At 41.9% G+C, this 25,401-nt stretch overlaps 1 protein-coding gene across 3 annotated transcripts in view; it reads right to left on the bottom strand.

The window, feature by feature from the left end:
- plxnc1 (plexin C1) overlaps positions 1-25,401 on the bottom strand; it is a 27,786-nt gene extending 2,385 nt beyond the window's left edge. For 2 of the 3 annotated variants that reach the window (XM_044187048.1, XM_044187049.1), the window contains exons 1-30: positions 23,874-25,399; positions 22,452-22,574; positions 20,191-20,325; positions 19,995-20,095; positions 19,810-19,918; positions 19,556-19,721; positions 19,242-19,344; positions 18,418-18,493; positions 17,528-17,569; positions 17,265-17,398; positions 15,650-15,829; positions 12,838-12,946; positions 12,525-12,704; positions 12,276-12,443; positions 11,973-12,075; positions 11,745-11,846; positions 11,545-11,648; positions 11,387-11,428; positions 11,176-11,300; positions 10,446-10,644; positions 8,104-8,250; positions 4,566-4,734; positions 4,051-4,151; positions 2,990-3,065; positions 2,513-2,547; positions 2,255-2,350; positions 1,662-1,825; positions 1,333-1,480; positions 999-1,139; positions 837-911 (exon numbers count right to left, since the gene is read on the bottom strand). In XM_044187048.1, coding sequence (XP_044042983.1) covers positions 837-911; positions 999-1,139; positions 1,333-1,480; positions 1,662-1,825; positions 2,255-2,350; positions 2,513-2,547; positions 2,990-3,065; positions 4,051-4,151; positions 4,566-4,734; positions 8,104-8,250; positions 10,446-10,644; positions 11,176-11,300; positions 11,387-11,428; positions 11,545-11,648; positions 11,745-11,846; positions 11,973-12,075; positions 12,276-12,443; positions 12,525-12,704; positions 12,838-12,946; positions 15,650-15,829; positions 17,265-17,398; positions 17,528-17,569; positions 18,418-18,493; positions 19,242-19,344; positions 19,556-19,721; positions 19,810-19,918; positions 19,995-20,095; positions 20,191-20,325; positions 22,452-22,574; positions 23,874-24,890 — 4,470 coding nt within the window. In that variant the 5' untranslated portion in view covers positions 24,891-25,399. Of the gene's footprint in view, positions 1-836; positions 912-998; positions 1,140-1,332; positions 1,481-1,661; positions 1,826-2,254; positions 2,351-2,512; positions 2,548-2,989; positions 3,066-4,050; positions 4,152-4,565; positions 4,735-8,103; positions 8,251-10,445; positions 10,645-11,175; positions 11,301-11,386; positions 11,429-11,544; positions 11,649-11,744; positions 11,847-11,972; positions 12,076-12,275; positions 12,444-12,524; positions 12,705-12,837; positions 12,947-15,649; positions 15,830-17,264; positions 17,399-17,527; positions 17,570-18,417; positions 18,494-19,241; positions 19,345-19,555; positions 19,722-19,809; positions 19,919-19,994; positions 20,096-20,190; positions 20,326-22,451; positions 22,575-23,873 lie in introns of all 3 variants that reach the window. The other variant, XM_044187050.1, reaches the window with a different exon arrangement.

Here is a 25,401-nt window from a genome sequence, read left to right as displayed (position 1 = left end):
TGTATTAGCCCTGTCATCTTAAGAATGCAGAGATATTGAAAACAAGTTAAATTCATCAGATAGTTTTGAAAAAGTGCCGTTGTGCATACGAGAACAGGAAATGACTGATAAATGAAGTAAAGGGAAATCAGAAGGTTCAAAATCTTATTTCCTCCACACCCGGTGTCTCATGTGACTGGCTGTTGCTGTTAATATCTTCTCAGATGTGCCTCCAAGAAGGGTAAGCTAGGACCAGTTGTGGTGCTCATGAAGCATAAATACATTTCTAATCTTATGACCGTACATCTTTCAACACCACATATTGTGATGCATATGATCCGATTTGACTTATGATTTCCATGTCAGCCTGAACATCTGCGTCTGTTCACACAGCAGCTAAAAGTTTCCTGGTTTAGATGTGTGGTCACCCACACACCACACAGACCTGATGATTTGCAGTTGGTGTGGAAAGCAAAAGACTCCTTTTTTAGCCCTCCCAATTCCAGTCTGAGACGTGATATTTATTTATTTCTTTTAATGACAAAATCGGACCCAAAATCAGACAACTTTTTATTTAGTGGTGACACTGAAATTTGTCAGTCTGTCACCCACAGCAGCTTTACTGAGGGGCATCAACATGGGTGACAGCGAGTGTTCACACTATTTACTAAACAAAACCAGGCGTGGCATCTCCAACATCATCATCAGTTCATATTGGCATCATCTAAGGCTTTCATTCTCCATTAAAAATCTAAAAACATCCAGTGATTTGGAACTAAACATGAAAACCTAACAGCAGTACCATGAAGGTAAAAAGGAAATGTGTGTGAGCTCGTCTCAAGATGAAAAGAACTGACCTCTGTGAAGTATCGCTGGATGAATTTGTAGAGCTCTCTGAGAGCTGCAGCTTCATTGAACTCGTTTTCATGTTTCTGAAATGAAAACAAACTCATCCATTCTCTGCTGGTCATCACAGTGCCACTTTTTTTTTAAAGATTCTGTACTGAAATGGACGTTACCTTTGACTCCTCCTGCAGGAAGTCCTTGAATTCGGAGTCTGTGATTGGAGACTGGTCTCTGATCTGCTTGTAGTAAGCCTTTACTTCCTGTTTGAACTTGGGAATGTCTTTGGCATAGAGGAGCTTGTTGGTTGGTGCATGCTGGAACACAATATTCAAAGGTATTTTTGCGTTCAGAAGTGCAAAACTCCTGTGGGTAGATGCATGATTTTGCTTTCACATTAGGGTTGATCCACTGTTGGTTCCATCTCTGCCTACTGTCTCAACAAACAAAGGAAAACTGGACTTCTTATACTTCTTCCTGCAATAATACATTTTGAGATTTGGACTTTACCTTCCCCAGTTGGGTCTCACTAAGAGAAAAGGAGTCCATGAAGGCCTGAGCGATGACAGACAGGCAGCCGTCCAAATTTGGAGTCTTCTCAATGTCGAAAACAAACTGGGGGTTTTTCAGGATGTTGACCCAGAAGCGCAGAGGCAAACTGGTAACGGCATGACAGTTACCAGGGAAGAAAAACAGGTTTTTAAGATTTGAACTTCAGCTTGGTCAAGGTCATATAAACCACTGCACTAGCATCCCTAATATACATCATACATCTTATTTATTCTGACTTTTTTTTTTTTTTCCCTCTGTCCACAGAGCTTTTGATGTCCCAGCCGTACCTGTTGGTCTTCCAGATGTGCCGGACATCTGGGTCGGTGATCTTCATGTTGTCTGCCTGAGTGTCCAGGAAGTCAAAGAAGTATTTGACAGCGTGCGTGGCTCTGCCGTGCGGAAGCCCCCAGATAGATCTGAACAGGTTCTCCACAAATGAATGCACTGCCACCTTGAAGAGAAAGAACAAGGTCGTGTTCTGCTGTCCCTCATAGTTCAGAGCAGTGAAAAGAAAAACAGTACACTGAAATACTAATGTTAAAGCAGTTGAAGGCAGAGAGCCGCAGAAGTGATATTTCAAGTTTCAAATTTAGTTTGAATGCCCTCCCCTCTGTAATTATATATAGCCCCACTCTCACCAGAACTCTCTGCACTGTCAAGTATTTATTTCCTCTCTTTAAAAAAAAAAAAGGACAGAGCCAGAGCTGCTGCTGCTCTGGCAACCTGCTGCTTATGCCGCACCTCCTGTGTAGACATGGTTAACAAAAATAGCATGCTTCCTCTGCAGGTGGTAAAAAATAAAGATGTAAGAGACAGTTTCTAGTTCTGCTAGTGTTGGTGTGTGTTAAAGTAGAATGAGGCATTGCGACTGGTTCCTTGCCTTGGTGGAGAGCAGCTTGGTGAGTTGCACTTCCTTCAGTTTTAACTTCTTCCTCTCTGGGTTCTTTCTGTGATCCTCGGCAACGTCAGGATCAATCTGCAGAAAAGAAACGAATCATTAAACAACCATTACATCAGTCAACCTCAATTTCTGTTATAATATTCAGTGATATCCATAAGTATGTGTAGTGATTAAAATGTTCCTGGCTTATAAACTGATTTGATGATTCACCTCTGCAAACATAAAACACAAACTTACCAAGTGGAAGTATTTTCCAGAGAAGTTCTCATCATCTAAAAAGGGGGAAAACAACAACCAGAAATCAACTGTGATCATTAGCAGAAATAATCAACTTCTTCTGCCATCTAGCATTTAGTTTAGGTGGTTCCAAATGTATTACAAAAGGTAAATATGCAACCGTTTTCAAAGATGGTGGATGAAAGTGTTGCACTTTACAGCTGGGATGTTAGCCAGTCTGCTATATTGTGTGTGTGTTTCTAAAAAAAACCGCTCAACCCAGTCAACATGTCAACACGTGTAATCTCAACTCAAGGTCCACCTGCTGGCTGTTTCTGAGCTTTCATCTCAAGATCTTCTGACTCGTGTCAAGTCATATCACGGGAACATGGTTTTCCATTTGCTGACCAACTCTTGTTAAAAAAAGCAAATAGGCATATTTCCCCAAACCAGTTCTTTAAGTGTAAAGTAAACAGTGTTTTCCTTCTCAGCTCTTACCCTTCAGGCTTCCCTGCGGACTCAGAGGAGGATGAGTTTTCCTAGAAAGCACTTTGATTGTCGCTCCATCAGGAACCTACAGTACAAACAGACCATCAAACAGAAAGGTTAATAAATGACATGAATTTGATTTTCAGAAACTTCATAGAAATTTCACAAAAATTTCACAGAATTGGAAACACTTATGTATTGTTTCTTGCTTGAGTAATCATGTGTAACAAAGGTTTTTTTTTTTTTTTTTTAAATTGCAGTTTGGCTTTGTAATACGGCCAACACAGTCCAGGCCATCACACAACTCATGTGTTGTTGTGTCTTTCCCAGGCTCTGATGGGACTCTGATAGATGGCAGACACATAGCACAAAAAAGACGCCATGATCCCATTAAGAAGCCATTATGAGCCACTCTTCCTCCAGTACGTTTTTCTTTTATATAAAAACTCTCGTCAGCTTTATTGACAAAGTGACATGGAGAAAAGCTTCTGAGAAGCTGGACACTGACTCAGTATGTCCAAATTCAATTATACAGGAAGCAATGAGTCTAAACTTAACAGCAAATGATGTAAAGTACATTTTTGAGTCGAGTCCCCAAACAACTGTGTTCAGCACTGACGTCACATTATCTGCCTTTTGGTATAACACCTCACAGACCACCTGGGTCTATAATGGGGTTTTGTGTGTGTATGTGCTGTGTCACCTTTTTGTTGTTCTTACATTTATAACAGCTACGCATCGCTGCTATTTGGGTTCTCCAGCATGTGAAACTATGAAGGCTTTTCCTGTCCGATTAAAGCTGTCGACGTTCAAAATATTAAAAGGGAGGTATTTGCAATGAGGGGTTTGTTATTTACGTTTTGAAACCAGTTTCTGTCAAGCCGTCATGCAAATATTATATGACAGAAAATACCTGTATGCATGCCTGTAGGCGGACAAAGCAACAATAATATTCTAAGTGAGAGGAGGGGAGTTGTGCTAACTGACACAGGCTCAGCTCTGCTCCCCTGCATGTTGTAGTGGCCATGTTTCTGTTTCAGCGTTTTTTTTTTAATACTCCCATTTCTCACCTTGTAGTGCTCGAGTGTGTTGAGCATCGTCACCTCCCCGATAACCTCCGAGCTCGCATCCACTTCCTTAAGAGGAACAAACGATCCATCCTTCTCATACTCTGGTGGGAAAATGTGACCAAGTTATGGTTAAACAGCGTGACAAGTCTTTTTTTTAAGACAGAAATCTTGAAAAATGGGTCACAGAGACATAGTTTGAGTTTGAGAGGCTTAGTAATTTCCTAAGACAGCTGGGCACTGTAGTTTGAGCCATTTTTGGGAACCATTTTCAGCCGCAGATTGTGTGTTCATGGCAATAAGGAACATGTCAACCAGTGCATCATGTGGCTCATTGATGTATTTTTTTAATAGTTTTTGGACAACAATGGAGCTCTGTGGCAATGAGGAAGAAATAGATCAGGCTTCAACTACCTAGACGAGACTTGTTAGTAGGATCAGGTCATTGTTGGTTTTGATCTTTAGTGTAATCTCAGTATTTAAAGACACGGGACTAAAGAGACTGGGCCGGTACTTACCGATACTAACGTGCCTGAGGGGGGTGTTGAAAGGGAAACCAAACTTGGCCTTGAAGGTGGACAGGATTTTCTCTTTGACTTGCTCTACTGTGTCACAGCTGAGAGCGTTGACCTCCAGAGGCTCGCTGACCTCTCCGTCACTGCCCACTGTAAAGAGCACCTTCAGCTTCTGTAGACAACAGACAGGACAAAATTGACATGTTATTGTATTTGCTAATTGCCGGCAATAATAATCACGAGATCTTTACAGCCAGCCAGATTTTAAACAACTCTCTCTAAATTTGTGTCCTAAATTCCATCAGTCATTCATGAGCTTACGTACACACTCAGATAGATGGTAGAATCTATGCTAGTGCATGTGTGAATGGTGATAAAAGCTTCCCAAACCAACACATGCACACAGCTACTTGCATGCATACTTGTCAAAAAACCACCTAAATAACCACTAATGCTAACCTCAGTTTTCCCATAATGCAGATGATAACCCAACCAAAGCCTCATCGAAACAACAGTAGTTTCATATACTAATACAAGAATCTTTTAGGTAAGGTGTGTTTAATGAAAGGCTTTTAAAGTAGTGCTGTACGAGTGATTGTATCAGTTTCCATCTTATCTCTTTTCTGCAATTTTGCGGCCATGGCATGCAAAGGCTAATGGATGGCAAGGAGCAGTAAAGTGAGATGGTTGTTAGATTAGATCAAACGCAGCAGAGAGAAGGAAATGTAAAGGAAGAGGAAAGAGAGAGTGAGGTGTTACTTTAGAAGCGTACTGGGGATAATCTAACAGATACATCGCTGTTGCAGGTTTGTAGACATTTGCAGTTTGTGTTCATGTGTTGACTACTGCAAATGTACATTTATGTGCTAGAATCTGAATAACATGAAGTATTTGCAGGTAGCACATGTACAAAAATGTCCCATAAGTGTCTGGCTGTGCGTTAGTAGCCGTTTGTCTTGTCAAATTACAAACGCATGTAGCTAGCATAATGTTAAACATTAGATATTGAATGTGAAATACAAGACGTTTGGCAGGATTACTGTTGCAATTAGCATGTTTCTTAAAACATGTAGAGACTAAAATATTACTACATAAGCAACAATCAAAGTTAGAATTTGGAACATCTTTAGGTATTATTCATTAAGAGTTTAACACGCTAAAAAGAAAAAGCTGATCTGCTTCATCAGGACTGTGAAAGTGAGGTTTAATCAGATTTGATCGACAGTTGCCTGGCAACATAATCAAAACAACTCAACGTCAGATACTCGTTCAAATATTGCTAACATTCTGATTGGTGCACAGAAATATGTGACATCACCTTTTTTCAGCGGAGACCTGCCCACTCCAAACTAAACACACAACTAACTTTGGAAGTAATTTTGTGTTTATGAAGGACCCCATCGTCAAATCAACATATACGTGTATCATCATCATCATCACCATATGTATTAATCAGGTCCATTGAATGCACCTTTAACCCACATTTGACCTTGTCATATGAGACTGATATCATTATTTACAGACTCCAGCAACTGTAGTTCCATAAAACTTAACTGTCAAACCCACAGAATTACAAAGAATTTGATTCTAGAAGTACAAAATAAAGTTCTGCTTCAGTTTCAGGTCTCTGTGCATGCCAACTCATGCTTGGCCACTCACTCGTATTTTCCTGCTCTCTCAGTTTTAATGATATTTAAAATGCTTTATTAAATTAATTTAAAATTATGTGTCGTACCCCTATGCTGTATCTGACTTGCATTGAATGGGGTCAAAAAGAGACACCTGCTCATGTGCCTGTAAGTGCAAACATACAGTATGTATACTGTATGTCAGCTTCCATCTAATACTTTAGATTCATTTTCTCTCATTTAATGCAATGGTTCCCAATATTTGCTACACAAAATTACATTAATTTTTTTCAGGCATTCCTCTAATCTTAATATAATATTACCTCTTCAGGCCTCTAAAAATTACTACTAGATTTAGTTTTACTTTCTGGTTGACTCACTCATAACACATAGACATGCGACTTTCGATAATGGGTCACAAGTTGACATTGCTTCATTTTAAGGGTTCACAAGCCCAAAAGGTTGAAAAGGAAAAAAGGTAAATCCTGTTATCCACTTGTCTCAGCTTAACGTGTATTTTTGTTCTTTTTTTTTTTAGCAACTCAATGTATTTTTTTCATTTCCATGCTAATAATACCCAAATTATAAAACAACCAAGACTAAACTACCTACGTCTGCATCTAGTGTCAGGAACTTCTCTATCTAGCTCTGAGGAGTAGGGTGTGTTCAAATGAAGCTTGTTCTAACAGTTTTGTGGGTTCACTGATGTGTTTAATCTGAGAAATGCTGAGATGTTCCTCTTCCTTGAATTAGGTGTTTTCATCAAGAGTCTGACTGCGAGTAGCTGCTTCCTTAAACAGATTTTGTCACAGATACAAATGTGATGTATTTTAGGGGTTCTCTTCATCAGAAGCAGCACTTCACTCTAAATGAAAGCGTGTATGCTCTCTTTCTTTTGGCTATTGGCTCCTACATCTGGGGGACATGTAACATTTGATTATTATTTAACAAAATCTTGTTTTTTCGTCCGAAGCATATATGCCAGTGAACTACTTTGGTTGAGCAAGTATTCAGTAAAAAAAAACCTTCAACACTGTGGGCATCTTCTTGTGCAAAGGATAGCTACTGATCAACCCAAGACTTTCTCAATATTTAGTTTCCTTTCAACATACTGAACAAATCTCTCATTGCTGTAGCCAAACATTTTTCACTTAATGTTTCACAGCAAGCAGATATTTCCTGCCAGTGGGATGAGATGGTACTGTTTTTCAGTTTCACTTGTGTTACCAAGGTCCTTGAAACTATGTCACAAACAGAAGCTATCAACTCCACTTGATAAGTCTGAGGTGGATAAACTGAATTTACCACAACAAAATAACTGTTTAGTAATCTGAGAGGGAACTAGTTTAGAACTTCTCTGTTGTGCAACATCTAGGAAATACATTTTTCAACATGCAGTAAATAAAGCCATGGCTTTGCATCTTCAAAAGGGCATTTAGATACATGGAGGAAGTGGTTTAGTAACAACTGGTGCGCACTCACAAGCTGCCTCTGTACTCATTGTGGCAAACAACCTTCATATACACACAATGAGGATGTTGTGTAAAATCAGTGTGAAAAAAAATCTGACCCACAATTTGGAAATGTAAATCATAGCATTATTTTTTGATAACGAAGTGTGTGTACTGGAAGATTGGGGGTACGGTGTATTTAAGTACAGTTTTGTGCTTTCCAAACTAACAGACTAAAAAAAAGAACTAAGAATTGGGAAGTGTTAATGATTACTTCCACATTACAAGGACAACTGACTAAACCTGTGACATACGCAAATGTACCATGCATAGTTTGTTTGGTAGTCATTCCATGAATGTGAAGTAAGTAAACCATCACACACGAAATTACCTCTTGTTTGGACTCAGAGCATTTGCAAACTTGAGATGTAAAAAGTGTGTGTGTGTTGTGTGTGTGTGTACCAGGGAGCTGAAGTCTTGAGCCTGCCACAGCAGCCAGTCCTCGCTGAGTGTGTACAGAGCTTTCTCTGTCACGCAGTCCACGGGCCCTTTTGCGGTCTGCTGCGCGAGAGCGCTAACCATCAGGAACAGGTGCTGGCCAACACTTTCCTGCACAAAACCAGAAACAGGAGCTCGCTCAGATGCTGTGGCAACTTTGTGGAAAGTTTAGTTTTTGACACTTTTGTATTTGGTTCAATCTGGTTTATACTTCCCAGTGACAAATGAGGCAGGGCTTGTGAACCAAAATTGAGTGTTAGACGCTGCCAGAATTTAGTAGTGACACACACATTTATGAACAAGAATCAGTTTGTACACATTGTAAGAGTCAAGTAAAAATACTGAATTGTGAACTACATACAGTATATAGGTAACATGAATAACTCCTCTGAGTGCATGATAGCTATACGGAGCTAATGTGCATAACCATGGTAATGTTTCCTTTAGATAAAGCTGTTATTAGGTACGTGGGCAGAGGTGGTTTAGAGTGGATAAGATGTGGTTTATCAAATGGGTTAAAGGGAAAATTCTGCATTTTTATGTGGATGTCCAGTCAGTGTTGATGGCAAATGTAGTCAATTGAAGCAATAAATTCCTCAGTGACGGCTGTATTGACAGAGAAAACAGAGTTCGCCAAATAGCTCTGCTGCATCCAGCGCTGTCATTTGACAGGACAGTGACATCGTTTGAGGCTAGGAAAAACTACAGGCTACTTCAGCTTGGAGTTCTAGTCTGCCTGCGGTGGGGGTTGGTTTAGAAACGGTTATTGTTATGATATTCACGGTAGAAGTGCAGACTCGGCAAGATTTGTTGTTATACGCGCAATGCATCTTAGTACATGTAGGAGAACTCAGCTGTGTGTCACGGGGTTAACATTTCACCTATTGATTGATCGACATCAGAGTGTATAGATCGACTATACATGCCTTGTTGCCACAACGGTGGCTTCTGGCCACTGAGGGACAGTCGGCTCACAACTATCATACCGAGGAGACTTACAGCTGGTTTTCTGGTTTTCCCTCTGATGTCCTCTGGCTGCTCTGCCTCAATTCTCTGTGATTTAATGAGTTTACCAACGAACAGATAGCTTCACTTGTTGCTAACTGTAACGTTAGCTGCCCTCAGCTAGTTAGCCGTGCAGCTGTGGTCTGATTACCTGACTCTCCCCGGAGGAGTGGGAGCTCGGAGCAACAGCGGTCCAAAGCACCTGTACTACAGGAGTAAACAGTGACACTCCCCCGGTGCTAACCGCTATAATAATTTTAGTATTATTTTTGGTGCATTTAATAGAATATACATTTATTTATTGAATCATTTATTTATTTCTTATTTTTGATTTTGGCAGTTCCGGTCGTCCTTTAGGCAAGAAATCCAAAGGAAAAAAAAATGCATAGCATATTTGAAGGACAAAAAGCAGATACTTTCATGTGCTCGGCTAAAAGGTTTATCCAAACAGTCCTCTTGCACTCCAGGAGTCATTTATCATGTAAATTGGGAAAGGCAGCCTTTCAACACTTGGATTCTGGTGCATGATCTCACACGATTGTGAGTTTAAGGCTGTGTTTGGAATCGCATACTAATGTACCATTCATACTAAGTATTATGTCAAATTGAGTATGTAGTGCGTTCCAACTGCACAATATGTGGATTTTGCGTACGTAAGAAATGCCCGGATGTATACTAGATTAGCAAGAACTTCTGGAGTGTGCGCCGTGAGTTTACTGGACATACTCAACCGCCCCAAAATGCATTGCATCTCTTCCGACAGCGCAATGGCGATCATGTGATGCAGCCACATGACTGTCTTGCTTGAGTATACTTACATACACTTGCATACTGATTGAATATGTAGTAGGCAGTACGTTAGTATGCGATTTCAAACACAGCATAAGAGTCTACAGCCATGATAGTGGCTCTGTGAGGCTGTCCATAGGTACTTTGAGCTAAATGCTAATGTCAACATGCTAACATTTGCTAATCAGCACTAAACACAAAGTACAGCTGAGGCTGATGGGGATGTCAATAGTTTTCAGGTATTTGGTCATAAACCAAAATTCGAGAAATTAAAATTTTAACATGGCAAAATTTGGACCTGATGACATGAAAAATCATGGGATCATTAAAGTTATTACAATTCATCTTGAGGAGAACATTAAAACGTCACGTCATGTAGTAGATGTTGAGATATTTCACTGGATACTTGAAAACCAAAGTTGTTAAGTTTCATCCTCTGGGCACCATGAATGTCTGTACAAAATTTCAAAGACAAGCAAGCAAAGACTAAAAGAGATGTAAGAGCAACTGACCCGGAGGAAGCCATAAAGGCAGATGGACATCCAGTTGGTCAGCAGTTTCTCCACAGTGGACTCGGTGCGTCGTAGCAGCAGTTTGGGCTGAGTGTTGCTGCTCTGATGCATGAGTGCCCTCAACAGATCCTCCATTACCTCGGTCAGGTATGATAAGTTGTTGTGGAGCGCTACGGTCAGTAATGACGCCAACGTACACCTGGAAGAGAGTAGATAAAAGGTGAGGAGAAAGAAGTAGCCAAGAACAGGATACAGGGCGGAACTAATCGGCACATTCAATTTTTACTTTTCAAGTCAATTTTATTTATATAGCGCCAATTCATAACAGAGGTTATCTCATTGCACTTTTCCAATAGAGCAGGTCTAAACCATACTCTTTATAATATTAATCAGTATTAATCAATAATGAAATGCATCGTTAGTTGCAGCCCTAACTGACATGAGTAAGCAACTGACAAGAAAATGAGTCATTAAAAAAAAAGACCCAAGGATGAAAGTGAAGGTGAATAAAATAGGATACACTAGAAGAAACCATGATAGGCAAGAATGGAACAACAATAATAACAAAACTGAAACTGAAGATAAAGAATATACAAGAGCAGACAAAAATAAAGTAAGTAATACCAGACCACAAAGGACGGTAGAAAAGTTAACGAGAGCCAGTAAGTCAGACACAAAATAGAATTTATCACAATGTATATACAATACACAGTAAACATCATAAACGCACTTGTCTTTGATGGTGAAGCTCTTCTGCTCCTCCAGAGCGTGCACCATAGATGTGAGGAAGAGCTGGTCCTGGATCAGCCTGGACAAGCCCTGGCAACACTCATCGAGCTGCACCTTCACCGCATCCTGATTTCAGGTCAGATACAACAGCAAATCACTGACAGGGTTACAAAGGGGTACCAACATCAATAACAGCTGGTGTCAAACCTTACCTGACCAATGTCTTTGATACACTCTGACATCAAAGATTCACTCTGAAAAACAATACCAAAAAGGTAGCTTTGATAATGTTATAATTAATATTTGGTCATAATTTACAGCACAAGTTTGTCAGGTATGAACATTTGCTTTCTTTCCAGCTCTACTGTACCTGTGAAAAAAAGATTCTGGAGGCAAAGTGCTTGTAGTCCAGGAAAGGAATCGCTCCAACATTTTCCATCAGGTCAGCTTTCTCTGTCTGCAGATCCACAAAACCTGTGGAGGACCGTTGCTTTTGTGGTCAATACTCAATACATGGGCTTTTAACCTTACCACTACACTACAGATGCATTGGGAAAATGTGTGACTGACCTTGTCTAATGTCATTCCTGATGTCGAGCTCCAGGTCTTCCATGAGCTTGTTCATCTTAACAGTGAGCTGCTTCTGTTTGCTTCGATAGACTATCGCCACCACTGAAAGACAAAACCAAGCAGACAAGAATTTTCCAAATAAAAATAGAAAACTGACCTGTATGTGTTTTTGAGGCTGGTGGTGGAACAAAATGGGTGAAATCACTTTACCCTACTTTGTGTACATACCAACAATAATGAATGGTATCAGCAGAAGGACAAGCAGCATCAGAAGGAACAGATATAATAAAGACCCAAGGTCCAGTGTTACTGTCTTGTCTCCATACATTATCTGTAAATAAGCAATAATCACAGTATATTTGAAAGGAATTTACAGAGCACAAATACATGTTTACTACTTGAAAAAAGTTAACTATTGCGTGGCAATATACTTCTGTGGACTTTGACATATTTGGTACTACACTGCACTGCAGTAACTACTATCACAATAAAGTATTGTCTAGCTTGGTGCAGTTTGAATAAAATATTTACCATTAACTGCTGAAACTTAGCGTCGGGTGTCCTTTGAATCTCACAGATGAAAAAGTCAGTCTCGTTACTGGTTTCTTTGGTTTCCATGATGCAGGGGAACTGTTTTCCTTCCTGAACGCCCCACACTGACAGCTCTGCTGTGGTCATCTCCAGTTTGTCTGCCTTTTTCTGAAACGACAACAGAAACAAACAAACTTTTCTGTATTCATGTTCTATATTTGTGCATGTGTGCTAAAAAATGTGCATTACCTGTATGGTGATGCGGACATCATCCCCCGTCCTTGTGGACGTGAAGCTAGTGAACTCGGGTTCTGGATAGTAGGTTATTGCTGTGGAGCAGGCCAAGGTTTCATTGGCTACTTTCAGAGACACAGTGCTTGTAAAAATCCCTCGAGTATTTCCAGCTGCAGGTGTGTCATAGGTGAGATTCTGCAGTGAAAACATTGTGTTATATATAATATTATACAATCTGTGTGGCATAGCATGACATGGTGAACTCAGCAATGTGATGTGGCATGATTAAAGAAAGATAACAATACATTGCGTGTGTCTACAGACCCACCTGATAGTTGCAGCTTCTGGGAAGTCTGACTTCCTGTGGGGCGTGGCTGTGTATGACCCCTTCCACAAACTCCAGGTGGGATCCCATGAGTGTGACCTTCCTCTTCCCACTACAGGACACAGAGCAGCAGCCAATCAGAGAAGAGGCAATTTAATACAGATTCAATACCAGAGAAAGCATATTCTTACCATGGTAGCCTAATGTGATGCTAAAAACACACATGTGGCTACCACTTGTGAATTTTATATAAGGCTTACCTACATATGAGAATATAAGTCATTAAAATCATTTCGAATCATCCTGTGATGATCATGAACATCCTGTCATGACAACTCGATTGTTGAGATATTCTGCTCAGGACCAAAGTGTTCGGCAGACTGAAAGACCAACCAGTATTGCTTTCTGAGGCCCTGCAGCTAACAGGGCAAAAACTAGTATACTGCTGACTAGCGCCCTAGTTCCTTCAAGAACTCGCATCAAGGCTGCATGAGCACAATGAAGGGAGCACCTTGAGTGACAAACCACCACGCTGGAAACTGCAATGTTGTCGCTTTGAGTAAGGACTGAGTTTCAGTGCAATGGCAGGGTGCTAAAATGCTAACATTGTGAAAAAAGCTCTGTTCTTCTTACACTCCTTCAACATGGTGTGACCAGCGATAACCACTCCAAAAATGTACAAGCAACAGAAAACCATAAAATATGCCAATAAGATCAAGTTCAGGGTAAACTGGCAATACTTACTCACCTCTTTATTGTTACATAATGGTGACAAATTAATGCCTATGGCCTTGTGATTATTTGACTTTTTATGCGTATTCTCTGGCTATATGTACATAAATTATAAAACTCTAAAGTATCTTGACTGTTGTATCTTTTACCGCTGTTGCTTGTTAAAAGGTGCAAAAACAAAGGCAGAAGTGACACTTTGAGTTGCTGGAACTAAAAAGGGAAGTGGTCATATTGTGAAAGACATTTCTTTTGGGAAGTAGCTGTCTTTCCTCAAAAGATGACCATCAACCTGTAACTGTTCCTCAGTTACTAACATTGTTCTCAAGAATAAGTCTCTATTGAAATTAATGACAAAGCACTGGGGGAGATCCAAAAATAGCCTTTCCACTGCCCTGTCTGATAGCGTGAGTGACAACATTGTGTTTTTCTATAATTAAAACCACATTTCCTGTCAACCCATGTTGCCTCATGACACCTCTCTATTGAAAGGGGCTGCAGAAGCTGATCCCAGTTATGGTCTTGTTTGTTCATAATCATTATTCTGCTTTCTCAGTAATGATTCGTTATGATTTATTGATGGTAGCATGCTACATGTGTCACTTTAAATTCATTGTCTATATAGAGATATCTCTCATATAGCAATGTAATAGAAAACTTTGTCCTTCACACTCCGCGGGTGGTCTCATCCTTCAAGCTCGGGTCCTCTACCAGAGGCCTGGGAGCTTGAGGGTTCTGCGCAGTATCTTTGCTGTTCCTAGTACTGCACTTTTCTGTACTGCGATGTCTGGTGTTCTTCCAGGGATCTGCTGTAGCCACTCCTCCAGTTTGGGGGTCACTGCCCCGAGTGCTCCGATGACCACGGGCACCACTGTCGCCTTCACCTTCCAGGCCTTCTCCAGCTCTTCTCTGAGCCAACGGTATTTCTCTAGTTTCTCATGCTCCTTTTTCCTGATGTTGCCATCACTTGGTATTGCCACGTCAACCACAACGGCTTTCCTCTGCTGTTTGTCCACCACCACGATGTCTGGTTAGTTCGCCATTACCATTCTGTCAGTCTGGATCTGGAAGTCCCACAGGATCTTGGCTCGGTCATTCTCTACCACCTTTGGAGGTGTTTCCCACTTTGACCTCGGGGTTTCCAGTCCATACTCAGTGCAGATGTTCCTGTACACTATGCCAGCCACTTGGTTATGGCGCTCCATGTATGCTTTTCCTGCCAGCATCTTACACCCTGCAGTTATGTGCTGGATTGTCTCAGGGGCCTCTTTGCACAGCCTACACCTTGGGTCTTGTCTGGTGTGGTAGATCTGGGCCTCTATTGCTCTGGTGCTCAGGGCCTGCTCCTGTGCAGCCATGATGAGTGCCTCTGTGCTGTCCTTCAGTCCGGCCTGCTCTAGCCATTGGTAGGATTTCTTGATATCAGCCACTTCAGTTATGTTCCGGTGGTACATGTAGGGGTTTGTCCTCCCATGATGGTCCCTCCTCCAGCACCTCTTCCTCTGTTCCCCATTGCCTGAGACATTCATTGAGCACGTCATCTGTTGGGGCCTTATCTTTGATGTACTTGTGGATCTTGGATGTTTCATCCTGGATAGTGGCTCTCACACTCACTAGTCCACGGCCGCCTTCCTTACGGCTAGCGTACAGTATCAGGGTGCTGGATTTGGGATAGACCCCTCCATTCTTGGTGACGAGCTATCGTGTCTTAACGTCTGTGGTCTGTATCTCTTCCTTTAGCCACCTTATTATTCCTGCAGGGTATCTGATGACTGGCAGGGCGTAGCTGTTTATATATATATATATATATATATATATATATATATATATATATATATATATATATATGTATATATATGTATATATATATATATATATATATATATATATATATATATATGTATATATATATATATAGTAGATAAATAGATAGACGTAAAATCTGAATGAGATCAGATTTCACATCATCACGGCCATCACATTATTCTTGGAAAGAAGTTGACCCAGTCATGTCTTATTTGATCTTTTTCCATCAGTCTGTATGCTAGTGTTGGGAATATAAAAATGCCAACCCATCCAGTCCTACCTGATCCAGGTGCTGCTGGGTGCAATGTTGGTGCAGGATGGTGATGACTGGTAGGTGATTTCAGCGTTGCCATGGCAACTACCATCTGGGAGGAGAACACATACTTTGACCACGCCTTTATTATCAGCACTGGGAATGTGGAACGTCAGATTCACACCAGTATTGTTCCATACAGGAGATCTGACCAGAGCACACAGGATGACACACAGAGAGAGAGAAACCAGTCAGTCTCACTGAGAGCAAGACTCACTTTTTAACACAGGGAACTAGTTAAAAACAGCATAACAACAATAATATGCAAACAACCTGAAAGCAGCCGGAGGCATAGCAGCAAAATCTGCCTCAATATAATCAAACATCAGTTTAAACTCACCAAGATGGTGTTTCATAAGCTTAACACATCCGAATGGTAATTCTACTGTTATTACAAAATATCTAAACACTAGCAAAAGATCGAATGGAGAATGCCTTTAACATAGCAAACAGCAAAACATCCATCCATCCATCCATCTTCTTCCGCTTATCCGGGGCCGGGTCGCGGGGGCAGCAGTCTAAGCAGGGACTCCCAGACTTCCTTCGCCCCAGACACTTCCTCCAGCTCCTCCGGGGGGATCCCGAGGCGTTCCCAGGCCAGCCGAGAGACATAGTCCCTCCAGCGTGTCCTGGGTCTTCCCCGGGGCCGCCTCCCGGTGGGACATGCCCAGAACACCTCCCGAGGGAGGCGTCCAGGAGGCATCCGGATCAGATGCCCTAGCCACCTCAGCTGGCTCCTCTCGACGTGGAGGAGCAGCGGCTCTACTCCGAGCTCCCCCCGTGTGACTGAGCTCCTCACCCTATCTCTAAGGGAGCGCCCAGCCACTCGGCGGAGGAAGCCCATTTCGGCCGCTTGTATCCGCGATCTTGTCCTTTCGGTCACTACCCAAAGCTCATGACCATAGGTGAGGGCAGGAGCGTAGATTGACCGGTAAATCGAGAGCTTTGTCTTTCGACTCAGCTCCTTCTTTACCACAACAAAACATTTGTGCCTAAAATCTGGGAAAAATTCTAAACAACTCTAAAGCAAGTCTATCAAGTCAAATCCTTCAAACATTACTGAAGAGATTCTGAATTAGCATAAATTCCTCAATCGCTAAAGCAGAAGCCCACTCAGCTTTAGTTTCAAGTTGACGCCCAGATACCAAAAGGTCTGTCTGAGCAACGAACACATGTCAGTTTTGAGGCTTACCTAAAGCTAAAAACGGGGCAGCTGACAAAACAGCAGCTACTCCGTTGACAATGAATGGGTTTCTGACTTGCTGTAACACCAAACTGAAGTTTAGAATATAGATTTGCTAGCATGCGTCAACCACAACGTGGGCCTCATTATAGGCTAGTGGAAGTACTTATGCAAAACCCTCTCACACAATCTCCCTGATTCTGTCTGAACCATAAATCCAGTTTCTGGCTTCAGGAAAGAGCGGTGCACACACAGTCCTGACTGGACAGTCACTGAAAGTATTGAGAGAACTGGCAATACTGTCAAATTGCAGAATATGTCAGTTTGTGATATGGGTGGCATTTCCCTATAATAATTGATAGCGGATGGATAATCTTAGTGGCCCACAAAGTGACTCACTCTTGTGGCGTGCAGTCCAGGTCCGCCTGGATCCTGACTCTGGTCACATCACTGAGGTTATGACCGGACAACACTGCGTGATTTCTGCCATGGAAAGACACGACGCTGGGACTGATGGAGGAGATCTCGGGTCTCTGACAGTAAAACACACAAAGATAATCAGTTTTAATGTGTTACCTTCTACTGACGTTTTAATCCCTGCTGAATGTGAATGCGCTGAGCATCAGGGAAGAATGTGTGTGAGAATTGAGGTTCAGACTCACAGAAAAGTTCATCCCTGACTCCATCATTTGGCAAACACTGTGCTGCAGGCGGAAGGGAGGGGAAGAAATGAAGCAGGTTTACATGACATTCGATTTTAAAAACAAAGGTACTATTAGAGTTGATTCAGGACCTGTTCCAGCTAACGGGAGCTTAGCTCAAAAACTGGAGACAGTAGAAAGCAGCCAGCCTGAGGTATATTCCAACAACTATAATGCTGTCTCTTATTTACATGTTGTGTGTGTTTTTTTTATCATGTGCAGAAACAGAAAATGAGATGTTTTGGTCTAACGAGCAGTTAGCTTAGCTACTGATCAGCAACAGCTGGGCCCAGTGAAGTGCACTCAGCAACTCATCCTGTCCTCATAGCGAAGCAGACAGCAGGGCGGGGAGTCAGCTGGTGACTAGCCTGCTAACGTTAGCTAAGACACAACATGTAAATAAGATTGTTTTGGTGTTGCCTTAAGGCGTTTCTTTTTGTAACTTTGATGGAAGCAAGCAAGTTTCGTCTTCTTTCCCCTTTCTGTTCTAAGCTAGGCTATATCCAGGCTAGGCTAGGCTAAGTAAATAAGAGAATTTCCCAAAATGTATTTCTTTAACATACAGATAACAAAAAATGAATATGTAAAGTTCCGAGCATTATAAATATATTTACAATAAAACTAAACAGATAAAGTGAATCTTTGCATGACTGAAGAAATTAATGTTTGGTATTCTTGAGAAAGGAATAAATTAGGAGTCTAGGATGAAAATTATAGCGGAATCAACTAATTTGCTAATTGCTCCAGTAGCTAACATGAATTATGTTGTTTTATACCTTATCTTGTTAAACATTTGTTGCTGGCAGGTGCAGAGTGTTAGATAAATACATAAAAAAAACATGCATAATTACATTCCCCACTCCCCGATTTCCCCAGGAACAGCCGTTTGTGCTCCAGCCACATCCAGCCTCGATACACTGCCGACACCTGAAGAGAAAACTAATGTTATCACCTATTGTTGTTGATAACACTTGGAAATGAATCATAATGACTTGATACAACACAAAGACCACAAGATAGTAATACTGTATATTCTTCCTGATGATGAAACACGACCATTGCCACCCATGTTGAATGAATGAGGCTAAGTGGAGGGATAAAAATGGGCTTAGTGCTCAAAATGTTTTGAAATCCTTTTTATCAATAATTGTTTTGAATCTTTCGCACAGCTGACAGATACATTTGGTATACCCAGGACCCATTTTTCTTTACATACAAGTCAAACATTTTGTGCATCGCCTTATAGGCTACCTCAGTTCCTGGAGAAACCCCCTCATTACCCTGTAGACACATTTCTGTCTTTAAGGCTCAGTGTCAGTTCTGTATTCTCTCATCTCAAACATAAGCTGCTCCCTCATGCCAACTATTAAACTGCACGGGAACAGGACCTAGATTTGAATTGTTGATGACATTTGCGACTTGCCCCTTAGCAAGATACACTCCTCTACTATGTATATGCGTGCGCCACGCACTTATACAGTTCAAAGTAGTACATTGTACTCATAGTTCCAAAACAAAACCAGCTAGAATTAACTCTGAGGTGGATCCTATCTATGACCTGATCATTTCATCAGTGATGCATCTGACTTTTTAAACTCTTTCAGCTCCATCTTCTATCGTTTATGTTAGAAATGATCTGTCTACTGAGATTTCTTGAAAATGGCAGTGGACTTACAGGACAGAAGTTGGCTGTCCCCTGATGTCAGGGCAGTTGGATATCTTCGGTTGTTCCAACAATTGTGTCGACCCAAGTCTAATCCTAACTGTGGCACGCAGGCCTGTTAAGTGAAAGTTATACAGTGAATGTTACAGCCTTGGTCATAATTTCCAGCAATGCACACGTTTTTATGCGATGTAACAATATAAAACGTGAGACGACACAGATTTGTCAATTTGAGAATTTTGTATCTGATACGATTCTTGTCATAGTGTGAAGGTCCTTGATTGTCAGGGATTTAATTATTATTATATTTAGCAAACATCACTGACCTTCAGCAGGAAGTGTGGCATTTGTAAGAATGCAGGTGCATTGTGGGAACTGTGGAGGAGGGCTTGTCCTGCTACAAAGCTCACTGGAGCTTGCAGAGAATTGACAGGCGAAGTTAGCCCGAGCCTTCAGGCCCACAGTCAGGTGTGTCTGGATGTTAAGTGTGATCTGAGAAATGTCGGGACGCGAGTGTTGAAAAGACAAATAACTGACAGTCACAACTGCTTCTAATTAAAAGCTTGTACGTAATCTGTACCTGGCCAGTGCTGTCCTTTACAACTTTGTAGGAAACCATTTTCTGTTGACGGGAATCATCAGGAATGGACAACCAGTCTGAATCTTGGCAGTCATCTTCGAATGTGCAACTAGGAAGAGAAAATGATGTTTTAACCAAGTTTAGAATTGTCTGAAGGTGTCAACAGCAGGTGTTGTTCCCCTGACCTTCTTTTAGAGCCGCACCAGACACAGTATGGATCCTGTGCAGACCAACAGTCCTGCACATTTGTGTATGTGCTGCACTTTGACACAGGTACGCGCTTCATCTAGAACAAAACACAAACGTTCAACAACACTTTGAAAGCATAGCTTACATAAGACATTGTAAATTCAAAAGTTTATACATGTACAATTCACTTACCTGGTTTCGAAATGGCACGTACACATGTTTACGGTCCACTTGATCCAGATGTATTTTGGGGAACACTTGGCGGTCGTCATTGGCCCTGTACAGCACCCTGGGACAGGTGGTGCGATAGTTCATGTCCACAGCAAGCTGACAACAAGAATGCAGCTTTGTTATGTTTCTGAGAGACCGAGCTGCTCTGCTGGTAGATATCAAAGGTTAAGGTTTAATGGGTGGATAACACTAGAATTACCGCCCGCGGTTGTATGCCTCCACCAACCAGTCAAGTTGCAGTTTACATCCACGTCTGTCCAGACTCATAATGTATGTAGAGAATACTTGGAAGGAATTGAATAAAAAGGTATAAAGTGTATTTTTGGCTAAATGGAAGTTATCACTATATTGATGATACATATGTATAATTCCATTAAATAGACATTGTTGAACTTATTTAATGAAGGATTATCATAGATGTATTGGCTAAACAGGTGCACATGTACTTGATTACTATGTGAAGACAGATTCTTATAGAGTATAGCTACACAAAATGTGGTGCTTTTGTTTTTTCCTGGCATTTTTAGATGCGAAACCTCTCTGCGGGCTGTAGGTGAAACTTACTCACTCGCTCACTCACAGGATCACGATTAGCTTTGTTGTTTGCAGTCACTGCTGCTGGGTCCGGTCTCAAAACCATCTGCATGTACGACTGTCTTTACTAATTCCTCAAAATAGAATGTGACAAAGGGTATTATGTACCAGTGTATTAGACAAGGCCTGTATGGACAACATAATGGGGAAATCAGTTGCTGTAGCAATCAGTGGCTGTGGTGATTCTGTAGAGGTAGAGTTGCATTTCCTGGTATTTCTGTGGTTCAGGCATCTCTTAGAGGTCAAGCCATTCAGTCCTAATGAGGACGCTGTGTTGACCTCTGACACCAGCACAGAAGTGTGTTGGAAACTCCATGCTGGTATTTCTGTCACTATGTCCACATCATGTCACTTGCACTGTGTTGCCTCACTGTACTACTACTACAAAACGCAAGATGTGTTGCAACTGTATCTTGTGCTGCTCAGGGTAAGTGTTTACGCAGAAGTGCCATGGTGATGCCTACAGCATCTCCCTCTTCAGATTCACCAGGGTATGTTCTGGAGTTTTTGAGGTTCCTTCACTTTCCCCACTTAGTGAGTTTCCCTCCTCTGGAGATCACCTGTCTGCACAGCTGGACCTAATTTCCCCAGTCAGTCTCAGTGTATATGGAGGGCAGCTTTTTGTCAGCCGATTTTGCCGTGTTGCTGTAGAATTGAAGCTGCTTTTGCTTGCTTGAGCTTGTGGCCAGTCGTCTGTGTTTGACTTGCATCTTGCCTCAGTGCCTGCCCTCCTGCCTCAGACCCCCTGTTGATCTGTTTGCCTGTTGACTGACTAATATTTTAAGTAAAGCTTCCTTGAACTCTGCCTGCCTTCTCAGAATATCTGCATTTGACCTTTGCTTCTGGTGAACTGTGACAGGAAATTCATCTTAGATGTTAGAGGTCTATGTGTTAGTTAGTTACAGGTCAGCACCTCGTCCACAGCTGCAACATCTCGCTAGAAACACTAGACACTTTGCGAAATTAAACTTGTGAAAGTAAACTGAGCATGAAAGAGCCTGTTGTGTCCAGCAGAGGGTTACTGTGGTGTGCTCCAAGACTTGTGTTCAATTCTTTAATCATGTGATTGAGCATGTATGAGGAGTCTCTGCAGAAAATGAATTGTTGTATCAAGGAGACGGAAAGAAGACGGAGGATGATGTGACGGAGAAGTGGCAGAGGAAATAAAGAAGCGGGTGACAGGACGCTGGTCAGTATCAACCAAAAGTAATGCAACAAACTGGACATTATTTTTCAGGCTCAACTAAGAAGAGTTCCAGACTGAAATGTCAATTTGCCAACGCCTCCTGCACTTATGCACGTCAAATAAAATCACATTATGGTTCCAATTTAAAGTTGTAATGGAAGCTTTTTAGAGCCTCTTCCTTCCTGCACTTGTTCAAGAAATAAATACTATGAGGTTTTTGCCATTCAATCTTACTAGGTGTATAGTCTGACACTGCCAATCGGCTAGTGAAAAATCTACTTTTCCAAGTCACAGTGTCTTTATGTTAATGTAGATACTAGTTAAATAATAGAACTAAACAGAGAGCCCTTGGTGCATGCTACCGCCTGTGTTGTTGAAGTACTGATTCTAAGTAAATATCATTCTTTCCTAATAATTGATGCATATCACTTTTTATACACACCTTAATGAGCTGCCCATCTCCCGTCCCAATGAAGAAAACCATCCAGGCCTTGTGTCTCACTGCCAGCACAGAGCTCATGTAGTTCTGCCTGAAGAGCACCGTCTTCGGCTTCAGAGTCTTTGGCTGAGAGACAAACACGTGGATCATCAGGTATTAATGGCTTCTTGAAGAGTAGAGCTTTGAAGCACTGAGGGTACTTGAAATAGCCTATCATTACTAAAAGCTCAATTAACGGCGTTGTTAGGTCAGTGGGCCATGACTTATAGTGAGTCACGTTGGTTGATTTTTTTGTTCCTTCATTGTGCCTTTGAATATGACATGCAACAGGGAAGCGCTGGCACATGCATTGCATAGCGTCAGCTAAAACAATGATGGGGCACACATCCCATTCAATATTATTTCTGTTTACATTCATCTATCACGCCCAATGACTGAAGCTCCAGTCCACCCAGCTAGTTTGCGTACCATAAATAACGCTTAATATGATTAACCTGACTTTGGATTTTACTCGGCCACAATTCAAGAAAATGAAATCAGTGCCACTTAACAAATAATGCTAAACAAACAGAATTTGTTAAATTAAACACTGAATTGGCAGTTAGGTACCAACAACTATATTTGCCATACTGCTAGTCTACACCTTGTTTCCAGCTAACAGCATCTCATTAAGTATATCTACAGTATGGATAACTAATATGCTGATAGTGAATTCATATCTGTGTAAGTGACAGGAGTGTGCAGTGACACTAACTGACATTTTCTTTATTTTGTCACCATCTCTGTAGCAGCCATCTCATAAACTGACCTCTCACCTTTTGAAGACATAAAATGCTGCTTTGATTGTGTAATAAGCCAGGCTTCAGTCAGCAAAACCTAGTCCCTTCCTCTAATACGCTAAGATTGCTCTTTGAAATAACTTTGACTCCTTATGTTTGTGTTAAATTATATTGTGGAAATGGTTGAGATTATGTAGAAACTTCTCTGGGGAAAAACTTCTAATCATTAATCATGATTTAATAGGGTATTTAGTCTCAAATTCTTATTTTATTTGAGTTTCCTTGCATTATTTTTCTAGCTTGTTAGAAATGTGCTCGTTCATTTCACTCTTAAAGCACTTTCTAAACTGTTATTAGAATATGAAATATATATTATATTATTATTAGTAGGTCTAATAATATGTTGTCAGGTGTCTTACAGCTGAAGTAAAATTGAAGTTTTCTGTATTGAATCCCAACATTAGATTGTTCCAACGCAGAGGAAACATTTTGTCTGTGAGGTGAAATCAGCCCATCTGATGTGTGTCTACTTTTGTGACTTTGTGGCAGCACAGAGTGATGAAGCGGTCTGCCTTTCACTGTTAACAGGTGGAAACAACAATATCCGATCACTCAGAAAACGTTTATTTATAATACAACGACCCACCGGCAGTGTTGCCTTGTCAGAACAGACGCTGCAGAAGTCTGGATCCGTATCGGCCTCTCCGGTGAGATCAGGGCTGATGTCAAACACTACCAGCTCGGTGTTGGTTTGTCCTCCGTCCACACTGAACACGCCGCTCCAGAGCACCGGCGGCCCACCCGGGATCACCGAGGAGGCCAGGAGTCTGCTGCCTTTACCAGCACCCTCAGAGATACTGAGAGTCGCGCCCCGCAGAGACTTCAGAGTCTGGGCTTTGCCTGTTTGTCCCTCGAGCCATATGAGACGGACTTTGTTGCTTTTGTCTTCTGAGGGCAGGTTGGAGAAAAGATAAATGATTAAACTGATCTGAAATCCATCCACAAACTCCACATGACCGTCACCTTCACGTTTGATCGCAGCGCCAGAAGACTCGCCAGTAGAGGAAAATATCGATCCGCTCTGATTGTTATTCGTATTATAAAGGTTCACCGCATCTAAATCAGAGATGCAGCTGGTCTTTGTGGACTTGTCTTCGGGTTGCTGTACAGCAGCCAGAATGTAAGTCTCGGTCCGGATCCGAGTCTTCACATCCACCAGGAAGCCGACGGACGCGCTGCTGTGCACTCCGGGCCCCACCTGGATGGGCTCCCTGTACAGCACATTGGAAATGTTCTTCGGGTCCAGCAGCTCGCAGTAGCCGCACTTGATCACACCGCAGCTGATCAGAGTGCCATTCTGAACAAACGGCAGCAAGATGTTGACACTGAAAGTTGCGTTCCACTCATCCGTCTCAGAAACCCGGTAAAACTGCGCGTCGTCTGACTGAGGCCCACCTTTCCAGATTCCTCTCTGGGTCAGACTCTGGACCAGAGTCAGGTCGTGGCTCAGCTGGTACAGCTTCTCCTCTGTAGCGATGTAAACCGTGTTGTTGGCCACGGCGAAGTGGCGGATATCTCCACTGAAGTGAAAGCCTCCACCCTCTTCCAGGCACCGGGCCGGTTCTCCCCAGAGAATGAACAACAGACCAGACAGCAGGATCATCTTCTTGCAGCGGTGGCAGCAAAGCGCTCACACACTGACGGTCTTCATGGCACTCCGCTCCCCGACACAGTGTCACTGGAGTCGTGCGTAAAAGCGCAGTGCGCCTCTGTTGAAAAGAGAAGTGCTGAAAGTAGGAGGAAACGCGCCCAGCGAAACCGAAAACTAACAGACTACCAGCATGATGAAATCCACCTCAAGAAGAACCAAAAGCCGTGGTGCGGAGGGCGAGGACATTTACGACCCTATTCATCAACTACGCGAGTGAATCGATTCTCAATAAGGCAGCAGAGACTTCTGATTGGCAGCTATCCGGATATGAGAATGGTCCCTACCCATCGTTACAAGAGATCTGACAGTGATTTGCATGGCACGTTTGATGCTCCTCCAGCATCTACAAGTCACTGAACACCCCCGTTTTAGGTGAGAGTCACAAATAAACCTAAAACGGAAAAACCTAACACGGCAGCGGCGGATGGCCGCCCATCATTGAGTCTGGTTCTGCTCGAGGTTT

This window comes from Siniperca chuatsi, linkage group LG23, assembly GCF_020085105.1.
Source record: "Siniperca chuatsi isolate FFG_IHB_CAS linkage group LG23, ASM2008510v1, whole genome shotgun sequence".
In the NCBI taxonomy this organism is placed as follows: domain Eukaryota; kingdom Metazoa; phylum Chordata; class Actinopteri; order Centrarchiformes; family Sinipercidae; genus Siniperca; species Siniperca chuatsi.
The sequence above is the reverse complement of the archived record's forward strand: the minus strand, read 5'-3'. Positions and strand labels throughout refer to the sequence as shown.